At 44.1% G+C, this 19,487-nt stretch overlaps 1 protein-coding gene across 3 annotated transcripts in view; it reads right to left on the bottom strand.

Annotated features, from left to right (window-relative positions):
* Nucleotides 1-4,199: 4,199 nt before the first annotated feature.
* Nucleotides 4,200-19,487, bottom strand: part of ARMC8 (armadillo repeat containing 8) — a 62,487-nt gene continuing 47,199 nt past the window's right edge. For all 3 annotated transcript variants that reach the window (XM_066194149.1, XM_066194151.1, XM_066194150.1), the window contains 11 exons: nucleotides 18,532-18,627; nucleotides 17,062-17,144; nucleotides 16,697-16,778; nucleotides 15,402-15,488; nucleotides 13,370-13,462; nucleotides 12,746-12,895; nucleotides 10,975-11,070; nucleotides 8,910-9,005; nucleotides 8,370-8,442; nucleotides 7,364-7,457; nucleotides 4,200-6,094 (listed from right to left, as the gene is read on the bottom strand). In XM_066194149.1, coding sequence (XP_066050246.1) covers nucleotides 6,061-6,094; nucleotides 7,364-7,457; nucleotides 8,370-8,442; nucleotides 8,910-9,005; nucleotides 10,975-11,070; nucleotides 12,746-12,895; nucleotides 13,370-13,462; nucleotides 15,402-15,488; nucleotides 16,697-16,778; nucleotides 17,062-17,144; nucleotides 18,532-18,627 — 984 coding nt within the window. In that variant the 3' untranslated portion in view covers nucleotides 4,200-6,060. The remainder of the gene's footprint in view (nucleotides 6,095-7,363; nucleotides 7,458-8,369; nucleotides 8,443-8,909; nucleotides 9,006-10,974; nucleotides 11,071-12,745; nucleotides 12,896-13,369; nucleotides 13,463-15,401; nucleotides 15,489-16,696; nucleotides 16,779-17,061; nucleotides 17,145-18,531; nucleotides 18,628-19,487) is intronic.

Raw genomic sequence — 19,487 nt, 5'->3', positions numbered from 1 at the left:
GATGTTTCAGCCTTGATAAACTAAACTAGTAAATACACAGTTTCCATGATGTATGGGAATCAGAGTGTGGTCTGAACCCAGCATGTCCTTACCAGACTTCCCAGCTGTTACCTAAAGACTTCCAAAGCACAGTGAACAGAGAACACAAAGTTCTAGGCTGGGAGGGGCCTGTGGAGTCCTTCACCCAATCTCCCGCACAAAACTCAGCCTTAGATCAGCTTGCTCAGAGATTGACCCTGTCAAGGATGCCCTAGACCATTCCATACACAGCACCACTCACTATTATCCCACACTCCCAATACTGTTATTAGAAAGGATATAATCCTTAGCATCGTCCCCATCTTCCAGGACTTGCCCTTCAGTACGTACTTAAGAAAATACAGCAAGTTAAAATAAAACAGGCTTCTTGAGAAACACAAGATCTGGTTTTGTTCATCCTTAACAATGAAGATTCCTAATTCCTTCCTCAGTGGTTATCATCAACCCCAACTACATTTAGACTGCAGTGGAAGACAGTGAGTTGCATCAAGACCAGCTATTTCACAATCATTAACACCAATGGGCATTAAAGGGCTGCTACAATCTCACAGCCAAGAATTCCAAGAGTGGAAACTCCAGTGCCAATGAAGTGCCCTCTCACAGGTGTTCAGGACTGTGTCACTGGGGGTCACACAGGGCTCACCCAGGGAACAGGGAGCTGTTTAGACATCTCCATTTATGTGCCTGTTCAGCACATGACCCCAAGCTTAGTTTTCGCAGAGAACACCTGCAGAACTACAAAATTTAATTATTCCTAGTGCTGGGACCACCCTTGGAGTGTCACATAATGCTAATGAGTCTCAATGATTTATGACAGTGTTTTGTGATAATGAATTTGGCCATGAGTTCAACTGCTGCACTCAAGTACTGCTGGCACTCTTCAAGGTGCTTTGCTAATTTGGATGTCCTGAGGCTGCTTGGATTTGGCTTTTCTCTAACAAAACCAGATCCCTTCCAGGACATCCCCTCATGTCCTACACAGGGTCAGCTTTCATCTGCACATGTAAAAAATCCCAATTGTGCAGATGTAGACACGGATTTCCCTTCACTGCCAAAGGGGCACAGTGTCAGTTGATGTGCAGTTCCCCATCCCGCAGGAACACAGCTGGACAAGCAGCAGCAGAAGCCATTCCTACCTAAATAGAGTGCCCCTCTTTCCTTGTTGCACACGTTCACGCTTCCCAGTTTAAACAGTGAACAAACAAGGTCATAGAGCCCAAACTCTTTCATTATTAACTCTCTTGTGACGATTGAACTCTCAAAAGATGAAGCAGACTTGAAGAACCCACTTTCAGTTTCCAATGTTTTTGCAATGTGAACTGCTCTTAGAATCCCTTCTCCCCCACGCAGTAGTTATAAAGCATCACTAGATCACTTGTGCAAACAGGAAAATTCTTCTACACATCATTGTGAAACAGATTTTTCAGCCTTTGAGTCTTTCTTGTACCTCCTAGCTTTTCTACCTTTACAGCAATCTTTCTGAATACCTGATCAGAAACGTCCAGTAACTCTTGCCATCCAGGAGATTTGCCAACCCCAGTTCTCTACTCCTAAATGTTCTTTGAGCTATTACCTCACAAAACAGGCATTTTGGTCTCTGACAACAGCCAAACCTTTGCAAGGCCCCAGTGGCCCCGAACACAACCTGCAGCAGCTCCCTCTGCACTCCACAGCCCTGACTGGGGACACATGTGACCTGCCAGGTCCTCCCACGCTTCCCACCTGTCTCCAGGAATGCCTCTTCCCCACAAGGACCTCGCAGTGGGGCTCTGCCAGCAGAATCTGAGATGCCCCAAGACTGAACTCCACCCTTTGCACTTACAGAGAGTTTACAAGGTCTGCTAAAGGCCTGGCTATTACTGACCTGCAGCACTACCTCCTTTTTCTTTGCGGCCATCCTTCTGCAGGTACAGGGTCCTTTGAGCAGCTGTCCCAAGCACAAAGCACTACAGATGGCTTCTAATCACCTGGATCCAAGTGCTGGCCAACCTGCACCACAGAGAGAGCTTTTTCCTGTCTGCAGCTCCAGCCCGGACACAGCACCCACAGCATTGCCTTGGCCCTGCTGCAGTGCCCCAAACCTGGACATACCTTCGCTCACACCCCCTCCAAGAGCTGAGGTGCTGCTGCGGGGCCTTAACTGCTGCTCCCTTCCAGTGCCTTGTAGAGCAGCTGGCAGGACCCCAAGGCTGCCATGGCAGCGCTGCCATCGCCAGGGCAGCGTCAGTCCAGCCCGCCCCGCTCCCTCTCCCGTGTCCAGTGCCGGCTGCAGCCTCCAGGTCAGCTCCTTCCCCCCTGGGACTCTTGGAACAGCAGCGGCAGGTGGAGCCTTTCTGCCTCCTGTGCCTGCCTCACCTCCCCCAGCCCAACACTCACGCTCCACTCCAGCCTTGCCCTCTTCTCCTAAACAGGGAGCTCAAAGCAAGACGTGGGATCCAGGCATGACTTCGCAGCACTGAGCAAGGGTGTCCCCCTCCAAACCAGCTCAGTTTGGGGAGGTTTGTGGTTTTCTTTTCCTCTCTGCAGCGAGAGCAGTGCCAGTGCCCAGCACCCCTGGCGATGCTGTTTAGGCAGGGCTGCTGCTCTCACCCTGTCCCTTCCCACACCAGGGCACACTGGGCTGCAGGGGCACGCACACCTTGGAGCTGCTTCTTGTCACACAGCACATGAGGCCTGCTGGCCTGGTCCTCCAGCTGCTCACCATGCTCCTGGCTGAGGATTCAGGTTTTGGTACATCAATGCCCCCAGAATGTCTCTTTTTGAGGCAATCAGCCTGTAGAAAAGCCCCGATGATTTTGCCACCACTGAAAGTTTGCAAACTGACTTCTGTTGTGCTCGCATTTCAGGATTACCAAATACCCTTTTAAAGCCACTTTCTGCTCTTCAAGAACGTAATCTCAGGCACCCCAATTATTCCTCTGCCTGCTGTGTCACTGCTTGGGCAGTTTCGTGGAGGCACAGCATCCACAGTAATGGGTAAAGTCTGTAAAAATAAATTTTTAAAAGTATGAGATGTTTGCCTTTATAACATCCTGGCACAAGCTGCTTTACGCAGGTTACTTGGCTTCTTTCACTGCCACAATGCAAATCTGTGACTGGAACAATAGCCACGTGATGTTTTATTTGATTTTCTGTGTGGGAAAGAGAGTCCAAACGTGGGATGAAGGTGGTGGGGAGAGCCAAGGGTGTGACATCCCAAATCCCCTGCTCAACTATTCACTTTGTAGCATGTGTAACTGCTGAAAGGAGGACTCCCATCACTAGACCCAGATATAAAGAGAGGACATACTTATCAACATCCAACAGGATGGCTTTTCAGCAGAGAAATGGCCCAAGAACAGCAGAAATCCTGGTGATTCATATCATGTCCAGACAAACTTTGCTTTGGTTCTGTAAGCAACCCTGGAACTCACAAGCTGCTGCTACCTCATAAAGTTGGGAAAGCTCTGGGTGACCAGGAAAGTCTGTCCCACTGTGAATCTCAGGTTGTAGAGAAGCTGGCACAGAGAGCTCATATTTCTTCAGGAAGTTGAGAAAAATCTAGATGTTCTGGTAAAGTTCTTTTTATTTACAGTATTCTTCTTTTTGTACATACCTATAGCAACATCAAAAATTATTCACAAAGTTTAACTGAATGTAAAAATGTTCTCATCCAACAGTTTATCCTCTCTATACCTGTGGAAAATGTCAACTGTTCTCATGCAGCAACAAGATTGTCTGAGCATTGGTTTTCAGTTTTTCTGGCAGAATTTTAGGAAACCACCTCAAAACTTGTATAGAGATACTTTTACTCACCTTTTTTCTTAACGCCGGTAGGCACCAAAGTTCTAAAGAATCAAACTCGGATTTGCTTTAAGAAACGTGAGTTGGGGAAGGATGAGAAGAGATACAGAAGAACTCGAGCTCCTGAACACAGACAGGAGTGCAAATGGAGCAGGGAGATATCCACTGGACAGTTTTGCATTGACAATACCTGCCTCAGAACTTTGTTCTCAGTTCAAGGAAAAATAAATTTGACTGAATTTTATAAACAAGACTTTGCTTCTGAGGTACTGAGATTCAACAAGTTCTCACATATTTTTACTTTCCCTTTTGCTCAACCCCCAAAGTCCATCATGAAACATTTGCAGAAGGACGTTAAAAAACTGCCAGTCACTTACTGCAATGCCTGGGGAAAAAGTGTCAGGTGCTCACTTTTATTTGTCTTTGAGAGTGGAAAAAGTTACATGAAATGCAGATATTCTCCTTTGCAACCAAGTGATAACAGTTATCTGATATACAGCACATTCAAATTCCAGGCCAAACTGTGGTCACATTTTCTGACACAAAGAGTTACCTTGGAAAAAAAGTAAGGCTGTCATCACAATTTGACCTTCTGATTAGAAATAAAAGATTTAGATAATTATCAAAATTGGTTAGCAAAGTTACAGACTTGACTTCTTGCTGCAGCCTTCCTGAAGCTCAGTGTAAGAGAAGGATTTGGTTTAAGACATCGGCTGCAAACTCTAGTGCCTGTTAGTGCTATGTAAATACAGTGTCTGGAGAGTCTGACTATGAACTATGGTCTAAACTGAAAGGAGACCTGGGCAGAGAGTCAGAACCTTGAACTGCCTGAGGAGACTGGGAAGCCACTGGGCTCTGCCATTCCAGCCTGACCTCACACAGCCCCCTTCACTTGCACTCGTCTTTCCCCCTGCACACTTGCAGGCACCATTTCAGGAACACATGGCCAGTCAGGGCTTCTGGATACAGTCACAGCCCACCAATTATCCAGCAATCTAAATCCATGCATGTGTGTATAGCTGCACATATACAGAAAATCTGTAGCAACATTACTGAGCTATAAACAAGACCAAACCCCCGTTTTTTCCATTCCTTCCCCAACTTAATGCACCCAGTTGATCATTTGTGGAAATAATTTGAAAGTCACTTAACTATTTGTAGAGATAAAGGATGCAAAACAAAAGCAATCCCTTAATCCTGCTTGCCAGCTCCTTCTAGTCTCTGGAAGATGTAACTTCTGCAACACACTGTTTGCTCTGCTGGTATCAGTGATCAGCAAATCCTTCTGACCATGAATAAGCCAATCCTTCAGCAATTAGCTGAGCAAGTTCCTGGCTGGCAAAGCAAGAGCTTATTCCTGCTGATCTTGCAGCCACCTGCTCCTTTCTGAAAAGCATCAGTCATGCTAACCCTGAAGTATGAGCTTGTTTTCTAAACATGTAAAGAAACCCAAACAATCCAGCTGGCCCATTCCATGGATTTGAGCATGTCACTGATACCAGGTGACCTTGTATTGTGGCAAAGAACTCTTGGACCTTGTCAGTACAGAATGTGTTGCTTGGAATTTGGAGTCTATTGTCTCCCTCTATTTTTCTCTTTAAAAAGGAAGTATAATGTAAGTTAAGCTGAAGTTCAGAAATGCATATATTTTACTTAAAAACATTCATCTGTTCAAAATTCAAAATAAACTTTATGGGATACAACAGTTTGGTTTTTTTTTTCTTTAAATAACATTTCATTCAAACGGTATATAATTCATTGAAGTATTCGTACAGCAAACAATGGTTAACCCTTGAAAACCTGTAGAAAAAGATTTTCACACAAAAAAAAAGGAAAACCAAAAGTGAGGTCTCACACTCACACATTCAGCCCGGCACACGCACGCACTCGAGCACCCACGCACCCACACAAGGCTGCAGCAAAAGCAGAGAATTGGAGGCCCAAAAGGAAAACGATAACTGATTGTTCTATCTGAGAGTCCAGGTAGCTCAGGAAAAAAAAAAAAAACCCAAAAAACCAAAACAACCCCCCCAGAGTCCTCTGAGTAAAGAAACTACCTCAAGAAAATTCTCAAGTGCACTGGAGACCTGATCATTTGAACTGTTTCTGCAAAGCAGCTCCCTGCACCTGAGAAAAATGCAGCCCAAGGTGACTTGTGCAAATATAAGGAGTCAGGAGTATCTCCTGCTATTCCTTAAGTAGACATGAGGGGTGTCCACAGATTCAATTAGTCTTTGATCATGCAAGGTACTGCTGGAGTGCTGTCTTCGCCCTGCAAGAAAGAACAACCCATTAATTACAGGAGCCTGGCTTCAGCAGCAGCAGCTTCATGGGCAGGCTCAGAGTGTGCCAGCAGAGAGGGGGGAAGGATGGCTGAGGAAAAGGCTCCCTCACTCTGGAAGGCTCTGACCCGTGATGCAGAAATGCTCTGCGTGGGTTGTAACTGTTAAAGAATCCACCGGGTATCCAAGGATAACCTGATCTAGCAAATGACACTGGATCCCAGCATAAACTGAGGCACTCCCAGCACAGTGGGGCTCGGGATGTGTGTTACACACACCTTCCACAAGCCCTCAAGAGCAGTCACTGAAGAGGAACTGCCTTCTGTAACACAGGTGTACCATGAAAAGCAGGTCTTTGAGCTGAGAAATCAAGGAGTGTCAACTCAGAATATACTAAAGGCACATTAGTCCTGTCAGGAATCCTGTAGGAACACTGGCCCCACCAAAAACATCCAGTGAGGTGAGAGAGAGGAAGGAGCCAGTCTAATGATACAATTTATGTAATCTAATATTGCACAACAATTTTGTTAAAACAAAAACACCTCCTACCAGTCTTGGGTTACAGTTCCATCATCACATGGGCTAATTCTGAGTTTCCTCCCACCTGAAGTGAGACACTTTGCTTTTCCTTTGTCCCCCACAGCTCCCAACCTGCCACCATGACCTTAACAGACTTTTCCAGGACCTGATACAACTCATCAACAAGGAAGAAGATTATTTATTTGTTTCTTTCCAGCTTCCTGTTGTGATCACAAGCCATAATACCTCATAGAGGGGGCTGGTGTGACAGCAGTGGGATATCAAAATGTTCCCGATGATCATTTTCAGTGCTAATACTCAGGCATAGATTTTAAGATGAGAAGCCCTAACTTTACTACAAAGATGTCTAAGAACACCAGAACATCTTTCATAAAACCAAGGATACCAAATTTAATGCATTTTATAAACAACTGCAACATTTGTGTTGTCTGTGTGCGACATCTTCCAAAGATCAGATTTTCTCTTTTACTTTGTAGAAGAAATATGGGCTGTTGCTAACTGTAGGTGGGATAATTGCCAAAGGTTAACATAAAACCCCAGAAATTGTCAAGTAACTGTCTTGGTTTTACACCTGTTTGGGAAGCAGCCACATGATTTGTGTGGATACTAACAGAGCTAACAGCATAGGTGCGTGCAAAGTTACTGTTGGGCTTAATTAGTTTAAAATAATTTAACTGACATTAATAATTGTGGTGATCCTGTATTATCTTCATACTCACTTGTCACACAGATTTGGATCTGAGGACTGACTCAGTTTATGTAGAATATCTACTATTCCCATGTCTCGGAGTTTGTCTTGGCGCTCCTGTGAACCTGCAACAACGACAAATCACATTGCTGGGACTGGCACCAACCCAAGTGTCTGCAGGACAGCACAGAGGGGTGGGAGCAGAAACCAGCTAAAGGAGGGGTAAGGAGCACTGTCCAGCTAGAGCACAGCCATGGAAACACTCCCTCAGCTCTGCCTGCTTCCCCAGGGAGCTCCAGCTTCTTTTGCTGTGCTCTGTGTGCACACATTTGGAGCCAAGAACATCTTGAAGGCAAAAATCTTTATCCTGAGCTATCCTGACTTCAGCTCTTTTAGTCTCTGTGATTTCATGGGATTTGGAGGCAGAGAACACTCCCCTGGAGGTGTTCTGAGCCCGACTTCTGCCCTCTCCTCCTCTCACCATATTCCCCTGAGCACCACCGTCCTTCAGCCCCCTCCTGGTAACCTCCCACTCTCCCAGGCCATGACTTCTCACCAAACACCTCATCCATTGCTCCCAGTTCCACCCACAAGTCCTTTAGCTGGTTTTGGCCCATGCCACTCAAGCCATCCATACTGTGGAAAATTTCTTTGTCAGAAATCCCCTTTTAATCCATTTATTCTCTCCAGTGAACCTGTTCCCTCCAAAAACGAGTTTCCACAGCCCCTTTAAGATCTGGAAGCTCTTACAAGAATTCCCTTTCACTCCAATTGTTTTGAGACTTCACAGAAATGCTACAGGTGAAAACCTCCCACTGTGTCTCTCCAGCTCCTGTTTATTGTCACTGTGTCCTTGTGTCTCCCCCAGAAAGTCTCTGATTCCTCCTCCATGTCTCCTGACCACTCCCACCTATAATGATGTTTTCCATTATGCTTTGGATCCCACTGCACTGTGCACTGCAAATACTGATTACTATGCGACAAAAGCTTTTTGATCAGGATAGTAACTTGTCTGTGCAATAAGGAGGGTTTCTTACCTTCCTCTTCATTCCATATGAGATTAGATATACAGAACATGGCAGCAAGCTGTAGTTTAGCATTTGAATGACTCTAAATATAGAAAAATAGAACTCAAGTTTAGAAGAAGAAATTCAGAAATTCACAAGACTTATATTTTGGCATTCATCATGTAACAAATAAGATAGCAAAGCTGGGACTAATTCTTATCTACAACTTCTCTCAAAGATAGAGTCATTAATGTAAGGCACTCGAGTAGTGGTCAGTCACTTCCTTACAAATGTTTACTGACGTCTCCAAGACATGTCTTTTCCAAGTTCATGAAATGTTTTCTATGTAGATAACATCACTGTCATTTTTGATGGGAAATAACCCCTGGATTTTCCTTTCAGTCAGTTCCTCTGTACACCCCTGCCATACAGAACTGCCCTTACACCCCACTGGTTTTATGGAAATTAAATGCATGATAGTGAATAATTCACAAAACAAAATCCTAAAGCACTTTCCTCTTCACTCCTGCAAAAGACCAACCCAAATGCTTCAAGAGAAATTCCCCCTACCATGTAGTATTTGATTTTCTGCAGGATGTCATCATTGGTCATAATCAGTTCTTTCGCTGTCGTGCCATCTGCTATATTGGCAAGGATACACAATGTCTGAAAGAGAGAAAAACTGGGAAGTTATTTGGCCCCAGATCATATCCCATGACAGCTTCCCTGACAGCTCTGAACTCAGGACAAACAATTCCTTTAATTAGTTTTAGTATCTTTGATCTGGAGTTTCCAGCTTGCTCACATCTAGGGCCAATGCCAAGGAGTTACCAGCTGTGGGGAGCAGCCCCCGCCAAAAACATTCATCACCATTTTAAAATGAAGAGCAGCACTCATTAATTCATTGCAACAAAGAACATTTTATGTTTCTTATGGAAATCTGCAACATATAGGAAAGAATAAATACCCTGGAATATAAAACAGTCTCTTTTGTAGAAGTGGCTGGGGGGAAAGGAAAAACAACAAACCCCAACCATTTCCACCTCGTTCTTAAGGCCAGGAAAAGGAGAGACAGAGGCCTTTCTGCTGATCTGGCAGAGGAGTAATTTGTTTTCAACAAGTCTAATCACAGCTGTCACCTGCAAAGGTAACTCCAGCTACTTCCGCAACTGGTTATTTCTTGCAAATTAGAGAAGCCATCCCACAGGATGCCCTTGAAGCATTGGCACGTTGGCACTACCTGCACAGACTTGACTGGCACAGCCCCTCCCTGGCTCTCAGGGGCACCAGCAGATGCTCCACAAGCTCTTTCCCAAGGAGCTCCAGAAGAACTTGACCATCTTTTCAGGACATGCTCGGAGGACACTAGCGCATGATCAGCACTTGTATGGTGCTTGTGTCTAAGCTGCACTGCACTGTGTCAGCAGCTGCTGAGACTAATTACTTCCAAGCTGCTAATTACATTCTGATGAGGCTGGCAGTGACAGAGACAAGCACCGTCCTGCTGCGAGCAGGGGTTCTGTTGTGCAGACAGGTACTACTGGATCTTGAAACAGGAGCCAGCTGCACCACAGGGGCCAAGGAAATGCTCAGTGGATGCAGGCCCCAAACTCCAAAGCCCAAATTCAACCCCAGCCCTTTCCCAGAGTATTTCCCAGGTAAGCTGGTTCTCCTGCAAAGTAGTTCATGTAGGTGTGGCAAGGTAAATAACCTATGGCAATAAAGGCCATTCCTGTCACCACAGCTTTATCAGGAAAACTTATTTAGAAAGACACACTTGGTTAGTTCTCAGCTGTTTCAGAGCCATGGTGTCACTAAACTTGCTAGCAAGACTCTTTGGAGATTTTTTTGGCGAATTTTGCACTTAAATTGCCCAAGGAGGCCTGTAGGCCTTCAGCCTGTTCTTCCCTGAGCAGGCATTTAGACCAGCTCTACTCCTACACTCACTTCCCATGCTGTTTGCTACTCATTTTCAGCCTAAGCCAAAGCAATCCTCTGGCATCTCTCACAGCTCCTTGCTGCCCCCATCCTTCCCCACAACACACCCCCTATGAGGATTAAGACAGTTCTCCCACTACCTGTCTTGTCTGGCACAAGAATTATCCCAGCCAAATCCTGCCCACCTATCCTCTAACTGCTGCTTTAGCACCCCCACAGCAGCTGTCCCTCTACACGGGTTCCAGGACGCCATTCCCTGCAGGCCATTTCCTCCTTCCCTCTGCCTTTCCTCTTGCAGATTGCTCTTCTTAAGTTTTAATTTGTCAGGCCAGGTCCCTCCACACTTTTTCCTGGGCTCCACCAGGATGTTCTCCCCCCTGCCAGTGCTTCTCTTCTATTCCTACTGACGCCTTCCTGCCATGCAATGGCCCTAATTTAATTCTTCTGCTCTCACATCCCTCCTCTTTGCCAAACCTACGTTTGCAAAACCAATCTGAATTCAGTTCAAACGATTTTGTAACAATCCATTAGAAAGAAAAGCATTCTTGTAGGTACTCAAGTTATTCATCTGACAGATCTCAGTAAAATATTCACAGCACATCATAGTCCCAAACAAAAATGACATGTTGTGAACAGCAAGCACTCTTTGCTCTTTTATATTTTATTCTGCCAAGACAACACAAAACAGAAAAGGTACCTGCTCTTTGACTTCTATATTGTGCTCCCCTTCCAGAATGAGGGTCACTGCTTGCATGATTTGCTTCCCATGAGTGCTCATTATGTGGTCTATGTGCTGCCAAAGCAAGGATGAAATACATTTAGTGTAACTCCCTGGACAAGGAAGGGACATTCCTGCTTCAGTCGCTCCAAGTGAAGAGTAGCAACACTGCACACAGAGCACTGCTCCCAGTTAGCTCTCCCAAACCAAGAATTCATCACAACAGAAACACTTCAGAACATTCTTCTTCATGTGGAGCCTGCTTTTGTTTGAGAGACCACCGTATGGGCCTTGGTAGTGCTTTCCCTGTCACCTGGAGAGGAGACTGCTGTCCCAGTTGCCAGGCTGAGGACTGAACCCTGCTGACCCAGGCTCTAAATGTGTGATGCTGCAGTTGGAAATAACCACTTCTCTTCTGATAACCAGGGGATAATATCAGAGAGGGGTGAGAAAATTGATGTTTCTTCTCTGGTATTTGCTGCTCTTGCAGGGACACTGTGCCCAGGTCCAATAGCCACATTTCCAAAGCCTTAGAGGGGGCAGAAAAATAAGCATTGGTTATTGTCTGAGAAATTGCCCTAACTTCACAGGGTCACAGCTCAAAGGTCACTTGATAACAGACTATGAATACCTACACTAGAATAAAAGAGAAAAGATTAAACAAGATCTACTGGACTAAATGATACCAAACCTTAGGAGTGGCAGCAAACAGGCACCAGAGATGACCAGCACACAGCACACTACAATTCTTTAATCAGGGATTCTTGTAGGACTTCTTAAAATTGCTAACAATGAGATTTCAATGGAAAGCTGCTGAATGAGTTATTCTGGAGTGAGTTTTGGGTAGAGGTTGAAAATGGCTGGTTCTGGCTCTCAAACCTACCACAGGAAGCAGTGAAGCTGGCACATAGCTCCAGATGAAGAACACCTTAAGTGACAGTGAGAATTATCAGGGTGAATTCAATGAATGACAGGCTATTAAGTATCTTCTCACATTAAGGTAGAGCTAATGCTCTATGAAGGTTATTGAGACTCAATGAGTAAAAAGATCAGAAGGTTTTTTACAGTGACCTTTTTCTGGTAGAAACACAGTATGTGATAAACGCATAGGAGAGGCTTCATGGGTTTTTTCTCCTCAAAAATGCTGGCTTGACAAATGTTTGCTGCATGTTTTCCCTCTGATCTTCACAGGGGATTACCCCTTTCTTTTCCTCCACGAGTATCTCTTTCTCTCTGTCAGAAACAAACCCTGGGCTTACATTTTCCAACCATTTCATTTCAGAGTATAAAATGAACGTCTGCAATTTTTAAGTACACAGTCCCACAGCCAAATTCACAAATCCAGTACTATCTACGTAGATGGATAAAACCAGAAATATTTCAAGTGCCAAAGAAGAAAGACAAGTATCTCTAAGATCTGGACCTTCCCATACACTGACTCAACGCTGCATCCCTCAGTGTTGTCCTGGACAAGCTTCACAGAGAAACTGCTCCGAAAATAATGTTGCTAAAAGCTAAATGCAATGGAATTGAACATTAAATGAAAATGTCTAGCTCTGATAATAATTACAGTGTTTCCATGGATGCAGAGGATTCTTTCAAATACTTTCTCACGCTGATTTGCACATTTGCTTGCAGATATTTGAATAGATCCAAGTGGTGTTAAAACAGGAAAATGTCTCGCACAGAAGCACTGGATTGGCTGCTTGTTTGATCAGCTTTCAGAAGGTCTGTTTGCAGCTCTACTTACTGGGCGAGTGGAGAGAAGATTCCTGAGCAGTCCCAAAGTTTTCATCAGAACATTTACATCGGAATCAGAAAGCAACTGAAACAACTGCTCTGTGCTCAGACCTCGCAGGATGTCTGACTTGATCTTCTGTTCCGCTTGAAATGCCATATTCTGAAACAGACACACTTCTTAATTGATTTTTTTAACCTAAAAACCTGGGCTTTCACTCTTTTAGTAGACTACTCCCTACAAGAATATATCCTTCCTAAATTAATCTTGCAAAAACGCTGCAATTTATGAGCAACTGCTACACAGTGAATACAATTTCCACATTGTCTTACAGCTGACGTGGTTATTATGTGCTTTTATTTGCCCTCTGGCATGCTACTGACACTATTTAACTGCTTCCCTGAATGATCTTGGCAACAAAAGTAGTACCAGAACCGAAGAATTTATTTTACTTTATGGACTAATGGATGAAGTGTTCCAGGATGATGCTGTTTTTCTTCTGCAGTTTGGTGGAACAACAAGCCAGATTTCAATCATGCAATTTTTAATAACAACTGACAAGTTCTACAGGATGTGTTCCCCAACTTTTTAAGGAACACAGTCACAAGTGGTATTTCATTGGGGTGTCCTACTCACCATTAAAGCCCAAATGCCGTTCACTCGCAAGGCAAGATTTTCACTCTGTGTTAAACTACATAGAAGTTCTATGGCTCCTGATTCTAAAATAGGCTGAAAGAAGGAGGGAAAAACAGATCTTTACAACACTACTTAAACTAAATGCATATATGAAAATACTACAAATATACTCCTTACATCTTATTCTCGAGCTTACAACATGTCCAGTGCACTCACATGAACTGGCCATGCCACACCCCACATCCATGACCATTTAAAGATTGGTTTCATGAAAAAAAGTCAGGTCAAGGCAGCTGCTTTCTCCTACATCTGTGTTTGTGGAGACATGGATGCGCACACATTTATACAGGTATGTACATCATCACACACTGCTGTGATATTACACACACATCTGCCACACCTCACAAGCAAATGGGTTTTCCCAGCAACATTCAGCTTGGGACTGCTCCCCAGAAACAACCTCCCTTGAGCGATCACATCACTTTGGGTAATTAGAGGGATATATGTCACTGCTTAAAAAAGATTAAGGACAATGAAAGCTACTTGACACCTTGCTTGACATAAAATGTTTGAGTCCAGTAATCAGACCAAATTAAAACTTGGCATAGTAAAGAAAACTGTAGACTTCTTGATTGAACTACAAAAACTTGTAATATCATCTTTAAATGACAGGAAAAAAATCAATACATGCACTTTTATTTCAAACTGATTAATATAAGGGAAGTGAAGCTTGGAACAACTGCTTTCCTCCTGAATTTCAGTTCACTGGTTCATGCAATGAAAACAAGAATGTATGGAAGAGGCTGGATGCTGCAGGAGCAGGATCCTCTGTGAGCAGCAGCAGGAGCAGTTTGTGCCCAGCTCTCCTGATCCCAAGTACTCTGCATTGCAAGAACCTGCCAGGGATTTCACCACAGCCCCAGGGGCTGCTCTATGGCCACAGCACTGGGAGACATTCCCAAACTGAAATGACTCAGCTCTTCACAGGGTACAACACAGCCACCTCAGCTTTGCTCATTTACTGAAATGACTGGTGGATTATATACAAGTTTCAAAATATTATGTAGAAGAAAAGGGTGATATGTGAAAAAAGATTAGATTTTTATAGAGGCTTTCAAATCTGGTACTTCTAAATATTAAAAAAACCAGTATTTTCTTTTGGCATGATGTTTTTGACATGAACCACATACCCTGATGGAAAATCCAGTATTTCACTTCAATCTGAAGTGGAAACACTACCAAAAAAAAAAACCCCACCAAAAACCAAACCAAACCAACCAACCAAAACAATAAAAAACCTAACAGGAAAAAAACCCCATAAAATCCCCACAAACTCTTGACCTGCAATCCGCTAAAAAAAGCCCCATGGCTGGCCCCATGGCCAGTGAACTGTGCTTGGCATTATTTCAGTTAATTTTCTGTCTTACACATATGATTGAAACCACCAAGACTAACTGGTAAATTGGTAATCCAAAGTGCCCTGCAGAATCCCATATACAGCACAATCTTGCCAATATTTTCTGTAATTAAAAAGTATTTTAGACTTGGGGAATTGCTGCACCGCTATGAAGTGTTGGTCTGTGTGTATGATGTGTATGAAGTACAGACACTGCAGAACCAGATATCCTATACTGTTCATCTGAGAACAATAAAAACACAAGACTCAGCTGTGCCAGCATTTTCAGCACTACAGTAGCAGTAATTCTCCAAGACAATGGATCACGTTGCAAATTATCAGTGTGGTTTCTTCTTGTTTACGATCTTTTTAGATAACAGTGTTTTACAAGTAAAAAGAAAATGACAAAACTTCATGTCTACTTCCTTTCTTTAGAGACCAAATGAACTGCCACAGCACTGTAAGCAGATGATTTTTTTTGTTCCCAAGCTATCAGTGGCACAGGCTCTGTAACATCACAGCCCCATAACATGTCACAAGCAATGGCTGCCAATTAACATGCCTTGATGCTAATTGAACCATTGTGTAATCTCACTTTAATCCATGCCCTCTCCCTGCTGCTGGCTAGATACTCACCTCCTTGCTTGGAGAGAATTCCAGAAGAAGATTGCATAGCGTGGAAGATGCTACTACAAGAATTTCATTTGGAGCATTCTGTAAAACCTGCAGCCACAGAGGGGAGAGAGCGATTGTGTTAGGAGGATAATGAAGAGACCACTAAAACAGAATACCTGGAATTATGCTGTAGCTGTATTCCAGACTTCAGGAGGTGCTTTGATGCTAGCAGTGCAGACCCGGACAATGATACACATCACAGGACAAGCTGGAGCAATGCATTATTTCACACAAGTCAGATTTGAGAGCTTTCAGTCCAACGCAGTAGACATAAGTTGGGACAAACCCTGCTCTGCAAAGAACACATATGCAGAGGAAGCTCCAGAAGGAGCCTCTTCAACCCCTCCGTACCTCGTGCTCAGCACAACACAGCCAATTTCCTAAGGAGCATCCTCTCAGAGGAGCACAGCCTGAGACAAGCTATAGTCCCTTATCTCTGCCTGGATCTCCAGCAACACCAAAACACAATTCCTAAACCAAACATGTCCCTCCCTTGTTCCCTACTGCCAACAACACCTTCTGTGCTCTGGCCATTTCATTTCTGAACAGTCAAACTCACTTCAGGAGATTCCTATGGGTGCCAATACTGCCCAAGCCTTCGGGTGTGCTAGCAGACTTGGTCTGTTGTCCACTTTCAAGGTTTAAAAGATGTTGAAACTGAGCAATTGGTTTATTTCTCTGCATTTATGACAGTGACATTACAGGATGAGAGATGACATCTCTTACACACTTGAATCGCACCTAATCTTGTGGAAAATTGCACTTTGTGATAATGTATCTTTTTAAAGGTCTTTCTGCGCTCTTTCATTTCAGCTATAGAATCTGCAATGAGATATAAGAGGCAGAGAATTACAGGAGAAAATGCAGATCTAAATTCTCTTGCAGGGCTCACAGACCAAGTCTGAACTGTGCCATCTAGTTTGAGTCGGAGATTAAGGGACATGTAGTGCTTGTAGTGTCCTGTGTGAACATTGAGAATAATTTAGCTTCACTTCTCTGATGACAAAAAAACACCCAAAAGAAATAATGAAAAAAAGGAAACAAAAGGCCAACCAAAAACCAAGCATGAATCACATGCTTGCTGCTGTTGGATTTTATTGACTTATGACTCTCTTAGCAGAAGACCATGAGATTTTGAATTCTACGTAATTTGTATCATGATTCTACAGCAAGGCATGCCAGCTGAGCAGACACCCTGCGCTCCCTGAATGGACCAGAACACTCCAGGCACTGAGACATGACTGCTCCTCACTTACCTTCATTAAAGGCTTCCATACAGCATGATCCTGAAAACTTGTCCTGAGCTGCTGGACAGAACGGGACAAACTGTGCAAACATCTGGAATGGAAGAGAAATCCTCCCTGTGAGACATGCACACCCCCATGGACACTGCTGTACACACCCTGCTGCTCCACAAGGCTTACTGAGCTGGGAGGCAGGCAAGGAGAAGCCTGGGAACAGGCAAGAGAAAACCTGCACCAGCCCAGGATAACTGCCCCTCTCCCCCAGGAGGGCTCCCAAGAGCAGAACTGAGTTCAGAGCAGCTCTCAGACAGTCAGCAGGAGTTGTCCCAGGTGAGCACAGACGGTGACAGGCTCTGCATGGACGAGGACAGGCTCACCTGACTGCAGCCAAGCGCACCTTGATGCTGGACTCGGACAGGCCGTTAACGATACGGTCCATCATGTTCTCAGTCTCAATGATCTGGGCCAAAGAACTCAGGTCAGTGCACAACTCAACAGCATTCATGGCTTGCTGGGGTTTTGGCTACGCAATTTTGAATGTTACATAGAAAAACTGCAGCTAAAACCAGCACGTCACACTCTCTGGCCAGATGAAGTGGAAAGTTTTGTTTAACTACAGACAATTCAGAAATAAAAAAATATACATCCTATGTTCCACTGTGGCTTTTAATCATCAAGGAACAAGAGGGTGATTTTTACATAGATATCTATCTATACATACATATACATGAATTACCCTTAATGTCATATAAAACAGAAGTGAGCATGTGTGAGTGCACACAACATATACAAACTACAGATCACAGACAGATTATAGAGCTGTGTGGATAAAAAATATCCAGTGCCTCATCTGCCATATTTAGACAAGGCCAGCAAAAACACTTCAGACCAGTAGAAAAGGGAGTTAATACCAGGATGAATGACATAATAAGTCAACTTTGGCATGTACACACCCACTGCTTATTAAAAGCTTTGTAAAAGAAAGATCCTCACTATTAAATAAAGGAAAAAAAGAGGAGTTTATGGGGTTGAATTCTGGAGACTCTGAGTGGTTCCCCACTGATAAATCCTCCTGATGTTATCTTTTCACTTTATGTTTTCCTGCCCCCTTCCTTCTGCTTTTCCCCTTTAACCAGCAAATAAACTCAGAAAACATTCCTGTCTTCTGCACCTGCTATATGACACTGCAAAACCATGATTAATTTTAAAAAATGCTCCTTTTAATCATTCATTTATTAAGTTCCCTCTACTTTCCACACATTAATTTTTAACTGTGAGTGCTCCAAGCAACCAACCTCCTTGCTGTAATGTTTGAATCACCAACTGCTTTGTTATGACAGTGCAAGGCCCCTTGGTCACTTGAGAATCAGGAAACAAATTCCGACTTTGTTTCCCAATACGAGCAGACTTTCCAGGGTTTATTTTTTAAAAAACATTTGTTATGTAATAGAATAAATGACAACAGAGGTGTATTATCTCTCTCAGAACACAAGTTTCAGAAATTTCTCATATGCCACAACAATATTCCTTATGAGTAGCCAAGGACCAAAAATGTTGAAAGACAACTCCTTGTGCAAGTCTAGTTCCTCACTGTGCAGACACTTACATAACTGAACTTCCCTTTTGTTATACTGTGTTACACTATATTATGTTATGCTATGTCCGATAGCAAGACATTAATTTCTGTTCCAATTCCATGCAACCTGAAAGCTTATATTAATGGAGGAGAGAGGTCTCATTTTGACCTATTTCCATCATAATGGGGCAAACCACTGGGAGGGTGGGGATTGCTGCCTTCCAGCTGCCCCTGTGGCTGAGCACCGGCCCAGCAGCCTCCCCAGGCTCACCTTTTTGCGGATGTCCTCGTCGTTAGCCCCCAGCGAGGCGTAGAGCTTGAAGGCGGCCTGGCGCAGCTCGTGGGCGTGCTTCAGGTCGTGGTCCAGCTGGGAAACACAGCACAGGTACCAGGCTCAGCCACCAAAGCAGCTGCAGTGGGATATTCTGATTTGTTCTGAACTGGTGCTAACCCACTCTCTTTGTCTGCCACCCCAGGGGCAGCCAGAAGCACAACGTGCTGCTCCCTGAGCTCATGTCCACATTTACCAGCTAAATGCAATAAGCAGAGTTAAGAATATGGTTCATTTCTCTGCTGAGTTACAACTTTGTCTTCAATTTGAGGCCAAAACAAGGTTAGGACTCTATCAAGACCATATTCAGGTAAAAGTTATATTTATCTCCCAACAGAAACTTAGAGGACCTAGCCAGAAGGAGTAAAAAAACTGGGAGAGAATCAAGAGAAGTTTTATCAAGGGAACTGAAGCAAAAGCAGGAGCCGAAGTTGGTCTCCAAATCTCAGGCCATGTTAAGGAGGGTGAGGTTGGATATCAGAGATATTTTTTCCTCCGGAGGGTGCTGGGGCACTGCCCAGGCTCCCCAGGGACTGAGCACGGCCCCAGGGCTGCCAGAGCTCCTGGAGTGTTTGGACAACACTCCCAGGGATGCACAGGGTGGGATAGTTTGGGTGTCCTGGGCAGGGCCAGGAGCTGGACTGGATGATCCTTGGGGATCCCTTCCAGCTCAGGATATTCTGTGATTTTATGATAATTAATGGGAGCACTAAAGGCATCATAAAATTCTACTGTTTGAGGTTGACCCTGCTTGGAACTGCAAATCTGGGCTCTCAGATCTCCTCATGTTCTCTTCACTGAGAATAATTCTGTGACTCTGACTGCCCTCAAAACTCTGTACCAAGGTGTTCTACAAAACAATGCAATCTTCAAAGTCTACACAAAATGCCAGGAAA

Source organism: Chamaea fasciata, unplaced genomic scaffold, assembly GCF_029207755.1.
Source record: "Chamaea fasciata isolate MVZ Bird 193981 ecotype frontalis unplaced genomic scaffold, bChaFas1.0.hap1 SCAF_11, whole genome shotgun sequence".
NCBI classification, from domain to species: Eukaryota; Metazoa; Chordata; class Aves; order Passeriformes; family Sylviidae; genus Chamaea; species Chamaea fasciata.
Note: the sequence above shows the minus strand (reverse complement) of the source record. Positions and strands in the feature narration are given on the sequence as shown.